Genomic DNA, 14,467 nt, shown 5'->3' on the forward strand with positions numbered 1-14,467 from the left:
CTTTTTACTATCGTCCCGTCGGTACCATACTACTGTGGGTGTCACGTCCACGGGTTCGTGGAAGTAGATTGCTGCAAATTTCTAAGCGGTTTTTAATCTATTCAGTGCTGCCTTTTTTTTTCTCCAGAGTGTATTAAATGCTCAGTTTTCTTAGCATGATATTTGTTTCTGAAATAGCCATTGCGGTCTGTTCCCCATAAAGCGTCAGGATACCAAACAAGACAAGTAGCGAGGTGCGGAACGACTTGTAAGGGCAGTGCAGACGTGGGTCTTGTTTTAGGTCAGCGGATCTCCTGACACGGCAGCAGGTAATGGTGCTTTCTGGGCTAAACAGTTGTCCCGCTCTGCTTTACTGTTGCATATTGGCCCATGATCTGATGCTGGGAAATGATGACGTCTGCTGTATCATGCGACGACACCATCAGACCCAAGGGTCTTAGTCGTGTTCAAAGGCCGTCGTGCTCAAGGGATTAAGAACACTATAATGTAATTAACCCAGGATGTAACAACACCTAAAGCAGGTGTAACGAAACATTGAACGTGGGTGTATAAGGTCAGGTTAAAAAGTGAGAGCAATAGAAATGATTGTTTTTTGTAGTATAGATGACATTAGGGAAACGGTAAGAACGCAGATGACAGGGATTTATGTGATGTGGAACTGATTAAAAGGGTGTATGGGCGCTAGTCTTATAGGATGGAATATTCATGCAAAACATATGGGAGACATGTGATAGGCTGGTGAAGGAGCTACACACTTAGCAGTACGGCGCTTACTAGATGCAGTGAGGAGATTGGTACATGATGGAAGTGATTATGGCTACGGATATTTCAATTAGACTAATTAAACGCCTGTGGATCTCATGCAATGGAAGCATTTTGTACATAGATGATGTTAATGGAGGCGCTGATCTCTCTTCACGATTCATCTTTGTAAGAAGCACTTTCATAAGTGTTCGTGTTTTGCCTGTATACGCTTCACCTAACGTGAGAGAATGGTGTTGAGGCTGTATGCACATGATCCACCAAGTTAAATTGGGAATTTAGTAAAGATCGTGGATGATAACCCCTTGTACTGTAAAAACTGTCAGGCTTTATCTTGCAGTGCCATTTGGTCTGTAGGAAGTGAAGCTGATTTTTCTTCCGAAATTAAACGTAAATGAGAAGTTATTTTTGTCTGGTAGCAACCTAGGATTTTGAGGTCACTGATAACTCGACACTGTGTCTCGTACCTAGCAGTTATATTCATTGTGTGGATCATAAAGCGAATTTACAGCTGCATTTTCCCCTATGATTCACTTTCGTTCCGTGATTCCATCTTTCCTCAGAAATCTGAGTGGGAACACAAGCACCACTCGTGTGATAAGGACAAGGTCGGCGGTAGAGCTAGGTGGGGCTGTGGTGGTGAGTCACGACACATGCTGTTTTGACAATTTGTTGAGAGTTGTTTTATATATCAAGATCCCGACACGGTTTAGTATGCATGCAGTCACGAAATGTTCACGATGCTTTGGTCCAAACCGTTGATGAGATAGGTTATGAATGTTGTACATTTACTACACGAGCTCAGCGGTACTAACCTTTGACACAAGGGTACGATCATTGGGTATGATGGCATGAATATAAAAGTTAGTTCGAAAGTCTGGCGATCGCACACAACGGCTTTATTGGTGTGCTAAAGGATCATACCATATTATTCAAGGGTCGCACCGTGGATGTAAAAGTGGTTTGTTAAGGAGGGGAGGACATGTACACCGTATATTTAGTATTGTATGCATATAGCACCAGAAGTGGGCCACTTGGAGATGCTCCAAGTAAGCCACAATCATTTCACATTTGACTTGCTCGTGGCCTATATATCTAGACCGGTGTAAAATTTATACATTGAGGTCTGTGCTCCTAGCTTGCAGATCGCTCGTGCTCAAGTTGAGGTCAAGGGTGTTACAAGAGGGTTTTGTGTTGGTGTAACCGTTTCTCCCTGTCATACAAAAGTGTTAGGCTTGTTGCTAACCTCATCATCGGGTTGGTCCTCTGTCAGCCAGTTATTTGTGGGGTATTGCCCACTACATTACTCTTTTTTAGAACTTTTCTTGCTGTACGTTGTTTGACGTTAGTATTTCCTGTACTATTCGTGCATTTTATCTGAGCCATATTTCGTAGTCATGCAATTTTCTGTCGTTTGAAGTGTAGTTCTTACCCCTTGTCAGTCTGAATTCTCATTCCAATACTACGGTTCGTATTTCTTCGCCCCAGGCTTGGTTATGATGCCTAATGTACGATTTGACGTTTTGTGAATGAGTGGAGAACGTGTCACAGGGCTGGAACTGGAACACACTGGTAGAAGTGTATAACGTATGAGCTATGTGAAATGGTAAGGGAATGGCTGATGTGTTTGGGATGATTCAAGAAGTTACTTTCATATTCGATGGACAGTGCTATCGTCTGCGAAGGTATTGATTGTGTGGTGTGGGTGGCGGGCGCGGCGAGGCATGACTAATTCTGTTGGGATGAACCAGTGAGAGATCACCGTGGGGTGGTGGGAGGACCATCTCCCGGGCCACTGTGGTTGGGGGATGTGGTGGCGAGGTGGTTCCCCGGCCACGTTACTGGCCACGTGAGACATCCAGCGGCTGGCTCGACTGGTGGCGGCGGCGCTTCTCGCTTGCCGGGGTCTGCTGCCGAGTATTTCTTCCTACTCTTGCCGTGCATATTGTTTGTTTAATTATACCATCCATCTCTCGTCTGATTTAGTAAGAATCAGGTTATCCTGAACCATAGGTTTGATGATGGAATGCATTAAGAAAAAATATTTAAAAAATTTAGATATGTAAATGTGTTTTGCCTGTTTAGAGAAAATCTTGTTTAATTTTGTTGTTTATATGGTTGGTAACAGATTTGTTTTCAAAGAATATTAATGTAAACTGTGTAAAGCTGATATAATGCTTGGGGATGAGCTTCAGTAAACACAAAAGATTCAGATAGCACAAGTGTTGTACAGACACCACCACTTGCTCTCACACGTGAGCAGCTGCTTCACACACGATTATTTTTGTAATCAGTATATTGGAATCACGTTAAGCGAATAGATAGCACGCTGTCTGCCTCGCATGGAAAAGTATCACTCTACCTCTATAACCAGATGATTTCTTACATTTATCTGTTCCTCTAGAGCCTCACACATACAAGTGGTGTGAGGAACCGGTTGTAACCATGATACCAAGGCAGGCAACGTGCGCGAGACCTTGACATAGGAAGTCTAGTTTTGACCGGCTGATGATATGTAATATAAAACATGGCCACGATGTACGATGATATGCTTTTGTAGCGGTATTACCACCGTCTTGATGCCAGATGTCATGTGTTCACTGTCCGCCATCCATTACCATCTTTTACACAAGCTCATTAGGCTTCCATTACATCTTCAGTGCCCACGACGTGTTAGGCCTCCCAGGTATGAGGATTGTTTACAAATAAATCTCATCCAAGAGCTTGAGAAATCCGGGTCACTACTTTTATTAGTTATTCAGTAAGTCATTAAGTAGTGGCTGACTGACAATACTCTGTGTAGTATTGATGATAGAATATATTTTTGTTTTGATGCTTGTTGTTTACGTGTACTGAATTTTAGGTCAGGTTCGCCTCGGTTGCTTGTGCATGGTAGTACAAGCAATGAGCACGGCGATAGTACCCATAATTACAACTGTACTTCGCTTCAGCATGATGTTACGATCTTTAATGAGTATGATAGACTGGACACAGGCTGGGCAGTAATACCCAGGATTCATGATGCCGTACTGGAGAACTTATTCGTAGTGTTCTGTAAACGAACAACAAATGCATCGCAAAACTGCTCATTTTTTTTTAACTTTTACTTTAGATACCACAGAAAATGACTCGTGAGAGAGTGGTCTTATAATCCGTAGGAGGTCTGGCTAGGGTATCGAACAGAACCACCAGATTCCCATCTGCAAATCGTGTGAACTGTGTTGAACACAAGATGGTGGGAATTCTTCGTTGAATATTGGTTCTACTTCTGTGATATTCACAGTGCCAACGTATTTTTGGGCGAGGATCAAAATTGGAGTTGAATTACTTACGTTGTATTTAGTTGGGTGCCAACATACATACGAACTTGGCTGTTGGAATTTTTATTGTTCAGTTAAATGTGTTTACCGCTTAGCTGTAGTGATTAATGATATTTTCTTCAACTTTCTGTATGTAAGTTGATGGGATACAAATATAATGTCTTGTATATGTTCGAAACAGGTACAGGTATAAAGTTTTGCAAATGAATGAGGTACATAGCTTATGGCTGAGAAGTTTGTGTTTGTTGAATGTTGAAACTTTTGCTTAGTGAAATGTTAGAGCCATGTTAGATGACTCATTATTTTTTGAAAATTTATCTCTAGTGTCTAGCTAAAGCTAAAGACAACCATTTTAGCAGTATGAGAATGAATTGATACTGTATTGTATTTCTACGATGTTTAACATTGTCCCCAGTATTTCGGAAAAAAACTGTAATTGCCCACTTATGTTAGTGCATGTACTTATTGGCATGTACTCTGCTAAGCAGTCTGGATAAGAAATGCAATTGTATATCTTAATTTTTACTACTGTTACGTTATTGAAGTCTGCGCCAAGTGCGACACCACAGCCTCCCATGTCCGGGGCAGCGGACACAGGCTGGAGAAACAATGTCTGGTCCACTGCTTCTCTTTGTTTAAGCACACGCCCCTACTGTGGTGTCCACACTTTAGCTGGTGTCCTCTTTTCAACACGAAGGAATAACAATATTGTTTTGGATTTACAACAATATGTAGAATTGTCAAATTATTGGCGTTTGTAATGTTTTCTCATGATTGGAAATTACATCTAATACATCTAGGAATTGTTTAAGGTTTAGTTTCATCCACTTCGAAACTGTTTAACGTAAGAATTATTGGATTTATTGAATATGATCGGCTTCTAGAGATTTGTGTGGGTGTGTGTGTGTATGTGTAGAGGTAGGGGAGCTACATAAACCTTGTAACTTTGTAGGTGATTCAGATGGGTTAAGAGAAACCAGTGGCTCTCTGCCAGGACTGCTGAGGATGGAAGAACAGCGAGTGTTACTGAACAACCAGATGCTTTGATATCTGTTTATTGATGATATATTTAGATATTGTAAACCTACCAGGAAACGTTCCTTAGCGGTTTCGAAGTTGCTTCTAAGTTCTTGAGCAACAGTACATCCTTTGATATGACAACCTAACCTTTGACCTGAGTCGTGTCCCCTGGAGCGGACGTTCTCGGCGTTCAAGTGTGGATAATGTAATCTGCTGAAGACCATTTCATAGTACTTGAGGATTAGGATTTTGCCTCCTGAACTTCAACTGGCTCCACGTACAGAAGCAGAAAGAATAATTACGAATTTCGATTCAGAGGAGGGGAGCAATGAATATATATGAATTTTTAGAAGGTGCTGGGAAAAATAATTAAGTTGCTGGGAAAAGCTGCAGGCTTTAAATTTGCACTCTGTGGAATAGAGAAGAGTGAGGGGTGACCTGATCATAACCTTTTAAGTGTATAAATTAGGTCGATGACGTATATCGAGTGCACTTGTCCTCGAAACATACGAGGATAGTAAAGCAAATTCGGTATTAACATGTAAATAAGTGAGCAACTTATTAGAAACTCTGTAAAGAAAGTTTTTTTTATGAATATTTGGTAAAATAATCAGTTACGTGAATGTGAACTGAAAACAGGTTAAAGAGTTTGATAAAGTTCCAGATGTGGGGCAGCACGAGTGTAGAGCTACCTTTCCTTGGCGTTTGAATAATTAATTGTTGATAGATAATTGCGCGTACACACACACACACACACACACACACACACAATCAAAGGGCAAGTAATATGACTGCAGCATTTCCAACTGGACTCATCCTTCCCTGAATGACTAAATAGATTTATAAAACTTTTCTATACATTTATAAGAGCAACCTCAAATCTGTTGTTGTACATTGAACATATTAATGCTCAAATTATCTGCCCTTTGCATATCAGCTTGTTTATTATTGAACTTGTACAAAGTAAGTCATTTTGATGAATGCTAACTTTACTCATATCACCCCAGTAATTGTAAATCAGCTAAGTGCTAATCTTACGCAAATCACTCGTTATTGTTTCCTTTTCACCAGATCTCAGACTAACGAAAACAACCTAATCATAGACAGAAAAGTGCGGATATCTTAATCTCAGAACTTTAAGATCACCAAAACTGTTAAGTTCGAATTAAACCACTGTGGTATATTGTTTTATTATGGTCTTGGGCTCATAGGGGAAGTACGACGGGCAAACTCTGTCGAGAAAAGTAGTAGGGCTGCTAGTATAACCTTTGGCTGACCGCAGTATTATATATGTACTGCCACGTGGCGGGTGTAGGGCCTGGTGCCAAGAAGCAGTGATATTTGACTGGTGTGGGCTCACGTGATGGCGGCCCCCCAGCTCCTTGCCAAGTTTTGGACATGGTTACCACCTGTGTTTATCGCTGCCCCTCTCTCTCTCTCTCTCTCTCTCTCTCTCTCTCTCTCTCTCTCTCTCTCTCTCTCTCTCTCTCTCTCTCTCTCTCTCTCTCTCATAATAGTACTGTAGTTAGGAAATCAACACTGGGCAATATTTTACATCGGTGCCTTGTGAATGATTATTTATATAAGTATAATCGCAGGCACGTGTGCCGTGTGGCCAGTAAACGTGACGGTGATTCACATAACCTCACACTTTTTCTAATGGTTATATGGTCACAGTTCACACAATTTCTCCTGACTTCTCTGAACTAGCGTTACTCCACTTAATACAACGGTCAACATTATGATCATTGTATTGACCGGAGTAACGCAAATTCAGTTAGTAACTGTAACTCCTTTACCAAGAGAAATGTCACCGAATCTGCTGTTACTAAATACACAAATAATTGTCATCAATAGTAATGAATATCCGTACAAACTGGATAGCTTTGTCGTAGGATTTTTTTTTTTTTTAAATAGTTCCCTTTCCTGTCCACATCAAATTTTATGACAGGTATGATACCAGACCCAAACCACCATCCGGTAACTCTTGTTTAAGTACGTCTTTGCTACGTCTCTTCCTTGTATATCAACTGATCTGTTTTACGTCTTCTATATCATTCTTGTATCTCCCCTGACACTGCTCCGGAGCTACAACACTTGTTTGTTCTTTGCATTAGTCTGTTGGTCATTTACTTCACATTGTAGATATGGTCTTAAGGTATGCAGTGGTTGATTATTGAGGTATTGAATTGCTGAGAATTTTGAAATATTTTACTTGTAATATTAACATAGTTTTATTTGCATGTGCTGTCCTATTCCCATTACCTACGGAAACATGAGAAAATTTTAGTGTTTCATGAAAATTTGAAATAACTCCCAAAAGTTTTTAATGAATAAGGAATTTATTCTCAAGAACAAATGATTTGTAGTTTTGTATAATACGGTCGTATTAGACTTTTTTTTTATTCGTATTCATTTATATCATTTTGTCGGAATGTGACTTGCATTGGTGTGTGTGAGATCAATGTTTGTTTTACAGGGAGTTTTACGCTCGTTACCATGCAAGGATTTATTCCCCTTGTACACACACACACACACACACACACATACACGTGAGCCTAAGCCAGGTACCCATTTACCGACCTGTTCCGAAGGTAGGATGAACACCTGGATTGGATGCAGGCCGACTGCCTACAGCAGGATTCGAATCCACATGGGCCCCGACCTCGGGACGGGTTATGATGACTCGTGGCCAGTAATACTTTTTTTCCTAGATTAATATATGTACACCAAAAGCAAATTGCGTCCATAACTTTTTCTATTCCTACGTATGACACAGTATTCCAGTACTGCCATGTTGACTAGGGCATCGCTCTTGTTAGTGTTGTAGACGTTTGGCTTTGTGTTTGGCCTTGTCATTACGTAATTTTGTCAGTACCTTGCATTACTAGTATGGTCTTACATTGTCCTTTTGTTCCAGGGACATTTCCCATTGACACTACTAAGACTCGGCTTCAGATCCAGGGTGGAAGATGTGACACCGGGCAAGTAATTACCAAACGCTATCGGGGGATGTTCCATGCCCTTTTCAAGATATCCCACGAGGAAGGCATCAGGGCACTTTATTTTGGGTGAGTGGTTGAGGGTATTGGTGTTTGATAATTGGTAATTTCTTTTACCACATGTTCAAACGCATTGGCGATTCGCATATTGTGCCTTTACTCCAGTTATTTTGTTATTCGTATGAACTTCGTTGTGATTTTCATGCTATGATACACACAGTAATTTGATAAGCATTGAGATTATCTTCCTTGGAGATATGAAAACTTACCAAGGTTGAGTGAATAATCCTCTCACCCATGGTGCCGATGTGAATAGAACAAAATCGTGCCGTTGGTATCCAATTAACTTTTTGAGATTGTAGTTTTCAAGAAGGTAGGGTTGAGGATACTAAGCAGATGACAGTTCTTTTGAGCATTTCCTTAAGATATTTCCACCTTGAGAGTGAAAATACTAACATTGAATTGAGGATCTTGAGATAGACCTTGAAAAATATTTATATATTCCATGACTTGAACCCATTTTGTCACTTATGTCCAGCTACTCATTAAACACTGTGAACAAGTCTTCTCTCTACCTGATGTCAGTAAAATTGTTGTGGCTTGCATACCAGTTGAAACCTATTAGCCTCTTTATATTTTTTTTATTTTGTTTCTAAGTAGAACAAGTACATGTAGGCTCTGCATCTTTTCTGGAAATCAGTTTTTGCAGAATTAGGGAAAGCATCCCCACCTCTGTAAGTGGACAAAGAGCAGGAGCTCTAATGGGGTAAAGGGATGGCAGTTCAGAAGATTGGGTGAAATTGGTTGTCTGGGACTGGCTGTAAACAGAGTACCGATTAATGGTCAAGCCCAAGAATGGTTGACATAACAAGTGGTGTTTCACTGGGTTCAGTCTTGGGACCAATTCTCTTTGTTATATTGTGTGTCAATGACTGATTATGGAGATGATGGATAAGTGCAAAGTTTTACAAAGTAACTGCTAAAATGAAAGAAATAGTTTCATAAACTTAAAAATGTAAAGAAGAAAAAGGACGTGAATGTAATAATCTCCAATGACCTGAAAGTAAGCAAGCAAGCAGTACATAAAAACCAATAAAAGATAGCAGAATTTTAGGCTTCACAGGTAGGGCAACTGATTTTAAGTCTGACACTAATCCATTCTCTACAATTTATAGGAGTTTCCCTTGCATGTTTAATTTTGACAGAATACCAAGATTTTTCTCAGACTAGAGGAAAATCCTACAAGATCTGTGCAGATCTAAACATTTAGCAAAGAAGAGAATATTGAGAATTTAATACTGGTACTCAAAATGCTTAAGGGCTTTTGACAGCATTGATATTGCATTGCGGTGTGAGCAGGGGCAGTTAGAACAAGGAAGATTTATTTTATTTACATCTATTTGTAAGACCAAAGTCTTCTAACTTTTGATTCTGAATTGAACACAGTCTGTTAGAGTGCAAGGTGATTTGTTAAGGAAAATGATTGCAAGATAAATTGCATCAATATTCTCATTTTGCTAAATGATTGAAGTTTTGGTTATTGTATGCTCTGTAATCTTGCAGAATTGCCCCAGCTGTACTGCGTCAAGCAACTTATGGAACCATCAAATTCGGTATTTACTACTCACTAAAGCAGATACTAGTAAAAAATCCTGAAGAAGAAAGACTGGGCATCAATGTATTCTCTGCAGTCACTGCAGGTAAATCTTAGATCTGAAATATTGTTGTGATATCATGAAACCCAGCCCCAGATGGTTAGCATGTTTAGAGTTAATATAATTTTCACAATTTTGGTACAAAAAACTGTACTATAGCATGTTTAGAGTTCATATAATTTTCACAATTTTGGTACAGAAAACTGTGCTACATAAAGAAAGCCGGGTAAACCATACAATGGTTTCTCATTCTATCTGTGCTACATTTTTAGTACCAATAAATCTACTATTGTACCCTCAAAATAGCTACATAATAAATGTTTTGATTACAATACCTTTTAATAATTCAAAGGGGTGGTGGCAAGTGCCATGGCAAACCCTACTGATGTGCTTAAGGTAAGGCTACAGAGTGGACGCACAGACTTCAAGGAGAAGAGTCTTTTCCAAGCATTTGTCAGCATCTATAACCAAGAGGGTGTACAAGGCCTGTGGAGAGTAAGTAGTCTACAGTTTACTTGATTTTATGAATTACGAAAGCATAAAACACGTGCATTGGACAAAATAACCTTGAAGCATAAGAAAATTGATGTTCCATAGTAAACTTTAGTGCAAACATGATAGTAAATGATGAATGTTTGATCTTCAGGGGGTGTGTCCAACTGCTCAAAGAGCAGGGGTCATCGTGGGTGTGGAGCTGCCAATATATGATATGTGCAAACACTATTTTATTAAGATGAACCTGCTGCCGGACAATGCTACAAACCATTTCTTGTAGGTGATCCTATGAGTTTGTAATGTTTTTGTGTTTGAACCTTAGGACAAACTTGAAAGATAGGAGAGACTATTGCATGTGGACATCAGTAAACATTTATAGTGTATTGTCATATTTAAAAGTGAAACTGATTTTTCAATTTTGGCATCAAAATTTTGTATTTAGGCTTTCCTTGTTTTATCACAGATTCAGGAAAACTGGGTTAAGAATGCCTGGTGGATAGTGCAATTTTACATTTTTTTTTCTATTTAGAAATGAGGTAAATTGCATAATTTCATTCAAACATTTTCATCTTAAAATCTTTACACTTTCACCTGTACTGTACATGAAAATTTGGCTTTGTGTTTTCATATTTCCCTCAGTTCCGACACTGCTCACTCATCAGGCGTTGTCTTTATGCATTTATTATTCTTTTAACGTTTCTATCAATCTATCTATATATGTTTGATGCTTGTTCCCTCAAGGAACTCGCATCAAGGGGTGGCCGAGCCAAAAGAGCTTCCACTTATCCTTGTCCCTGCATGCCTCCCTCAGATATACCATTCCACGCATTCCTCCACCGTTTTGCTCCCTCCAATATTCTTCCACTATTTTACCATGTTGTAAGCAGTCTTTCTCTCACACCTACCCTTTAATCGTACTGTCATATACTGTCCTTAACTAACCATCTTTCACTCTTTCCTCTTGCCCAGACCACCTTAAAGTATTATGTTTCATCCACTAAATAATTCATTCCCTTTGCAGTTCCTACCCTGCCAAATCTCTCGTATACCTCGTGTCTTTCTTCATTCCTCCTAGTCATACCACATGCTTCTCTTTAATAGCTCATTTTCACAGCCATTATTTCTTGACCTAACAAACTCATTCCATGTCCATGTTTTGGTTGCATTGTCCACAAATAGACAATCTTTCCTTATCATACTTATCACATGACACAGCTTACACAACTCTCTCTTTGTATCTCTAGATTTTCCTGTAGTGAGTACTATGCACCAGATCCTACCTAATACCATACTGGTAGGAGCAGCAGATGGAAGTATTAAGTAGGAATGTTTGACAGAAACATTAGGTAGAAGTAGTAGGTGGAAGCATTAGGTAGAAGTAGGAGGCAGGAATAGTAGGCAGAAAAATTAGGTTGAAGTAGTTGGTATGAACATCAGGTAGGAGCCTCAGAAACTATGCTAGAGTTGCTGTCTACCAGTGGACTATTAAGGGTGAGGCACTAAAGGCTAAGAAGTGGCACTGGAGTAAAACAGGTTATGGAGACTTCTTTTGCTATTGCCACCCCCTTGAGGGAGTTTCCAAAGGTAACAGGGATCAGAGATATAGATTAATGATCATTTAGTCAACAAAACTGTTGAAATCAACTGCAGTAGTTCAAGATTAATTGGGAAACATGGTATAATTGTTAAGGCTGTACTGCAGGTTTTGCTTGTTATAATTGTTTACTTCAGTAGATGCTGAAGAAATCTGAATGGAATACCCTTGAAATATGAATTGTGCCTTGGCAGTGCAGAATTAATGTTCAAGGCACTTTGGAAATAAAATATTTAGATTTTTCAGATTGGTAATGTTGTATCATGTAGCATTTAAACTGTGCAGATGGACTTGGCTTGCTTAAAGTTGCACCCTGAGTGTAAGGTCACCCATGAGGAGGCTGTATCACTAGGAGTACAGACTCTTCAAAAAAGCTTTCAATCCAGAGGAGTCCACATCTCCCTGCACTGGAAGTTCTACAGCCTTAGGCTGCAGAAGCCTCTGGAAGGATATCTTAGAAAAAATCCCTGGGTAACACCTGGACTCTTTTCTAAGAAGAGCTCCTGGGTTAGTTTTGTATGAAAATTAATAAATAGCATTGAAACAGAAGAGTACTGGAGGGAGAGAAATGGGGAAAGAATGTGTGGAATAGTATATGCAGTGTAAGCATGTAAAGCCAGGGATAGGTGGAGACTTTTTGCCAATGCCATCCCCTTGATGGGAGTTCCGGGAGGGAACTGCATCAGAGACAGCTGGATAGACAAAAGACCCACACACACTTTTCTTTCTTATAACTGGCCAACACATGATAAATAGTATGTAAAGCTGAAAAGTTCTCACATGCATGCTAATCATTTTGTAAAGCGAAATTATAATAGTCTACACATACATGCTAAAAGACACTCAGCAAGACATTTTGTTTGCACTTTCTTGAAAAGTATGGAGTTTGAGATAATGAAATTCACCTCATTACTTCTCAGATTATGTTTGCAAAATTTCTTTGAGTGTTTTCACATACTAATGTCCTATCCCATTTTCATCAGGGATTCTTGAGACATTTAAATTTGTTCAAGTAGGTCCTTTTAGTGAAGTTGTGTTCTTGTTATATATTACAATTTTGAAGAACAGTTCATTAATTTGTAATATAATTACAGATTTTGTGACAAGTACTGATGTCCATTTGTATTTGAATTAATTATACTGATAGTTGTAGTCAGCTTATTAATTGGAAAAAGCAGATTATCAAACAGAATTTGACCTGTTGATTCAAAGTCTGCATGATAACACTTTAACTATTAACTTTCATCTTAGAGTGAAAGATGGAATGAATGAAGTTTCAAAGGTCCTTAGTGAGGAATGGGTATTAAAATTATCCTCTTGTCAGAAAGAGCAGATCGTCATGGTTAAATTAAAGGGTTTACTTAACACAAGCATAATTAGAGTAAAGTCATGGAAGTTAATTGTATATGTGTAAGCAATTTAATCATTACCTGGTTTTGTGTGTCGACTCATGTCCTTTCCTGGTGGTACGTCTTTGGCGACCACCACATAGTTTCACGTGTGTCCATTCCAGATGTTTCGCAAACGCATGTCCGGGATGAATCTAGGGTCCTTCAGGCCCTTGCAACGGATCCCAAAACCCCGGTCCCAGACCACTTACCCGGCACGGGTCCCCAGTCCCGGAGGGACTGTGGGGCCCTTAGCTGAGGAACCGCCATGATTCTCGGGAGTGACTTGTCCCATGTAACGTTGAGAACCTAACCTGTATTGTACCATCTTCATCACTAGTGCTTCACCATCACCATCATATTGCCATTGTGATTCCCTCTAAGTCTTTGCTAACTTTACTCCTACTCACCAACTTTTCATACAATCTCTGCTTTGGAGGATTTTCTTGTTACTGTTAAATTTTTTTTTTTTTTTTTGTCTGTGTAGAACTTTTGATGAAATATTTTAAATTGATTATACTTTTAATATAAACAGCTTGAAAAATATTTGAAGTTGAAAATTTAAACTAGTAATAATTTCAATAAGCATAACATAGAAGACTTTGTTTTTGCACCATTAAAGATATATAATATTTCCAGAGAGAAAAAAAATCACTAAAGACATACTCAGATTGTAGTAATTGTTTGAAGTTTATAGTATTAATTGTACTATTCTCTTGTAGATTAGTTTACTATCCTCAGTGAGCTCCACACTTCTTGTACTGTTTCATCCTAAGTCTTCATTTCATTACATTTCCATTTCATAATGAATAACTTAAAAATATGGAAAATCTAAGGTTACAAAATAATTGATTGGTTGTGCAGTATTAGTATGAACATCTCACTGGCTGATGCGCTTAATTTTGTTTCATTTGCAAATGCTCTTTTTATTTTTGTGTAGATTTATTTCTCGGAAAAATTTGTGCTTTTCCTTAATATATGCATGATCTCATTTATTCAGACACACGTGATCAACTTTAATTCATGAATGGCATTTAACCGAAGAATAGTAAGTGAATAGTTTCAAAGAGCATGTTGTCAAAGGAACCTGTCATTGTACATTTCATAATGTGAATGCATGCTTTGGGCACGGTTTTATTTCCTTTGAAATCAGACAGTGAGAAGTTATCAGTAATCAAAGTTCATATGTAATAAAAATTTGGAAAGCTTATGTTTAAAAAGGAAAAAGGGG

The 14,467-nt window shown here is 38.9% G+C and overlaps 1 protein-coding gene across 1 annotated transcript in view; it reads left to right on the forward strand.

The window, feature by feature from the left end:
- Bmcp (uncoupling protein Bmcp mitochondrial) overlaps nt 1–14,467 on the forward strand; it is a 47,360-nt gene that overhangs the window by 25,580 nt on the left and 7,313 nt on the right. Inside the window, exons 4-7 of the mRNA XM_071684341.1 lie at nt 8,023–8,173; nt 9,668–9,804; nt 10,112–10,254; nt 10,406–10,530. Of these exons, the coding sequence (XP_071540442.1) occupies nt 8,023–8,173; nt 9,668–9,804; nt 10,112–10,254; nt 10,406–10,530 (556 nt within the window). The remainder of the gene's footprint in view (nt 1–8,022; nt 8,174–9,667; nt 9,805–10,111; nt 10,255–10,405; nt 10,531–14,467) is intronic.

The sequence above is a fragment of the Panulirus ornatus genome, chromosome 38 (assembly GCF_036320965.1).
Source record: "Panulirus ornatus isolate Po-2019 chromosome 38, ASM3632096v1, whole genome shotgun sequence".
Taxonomy (NCBI): domain Eukaryota; kingdom Metazoa; phylum Arthropoda; class Malacostraca; order Decapoda; family Palinuridae; genus Panulirus; species Panulirus ornatus.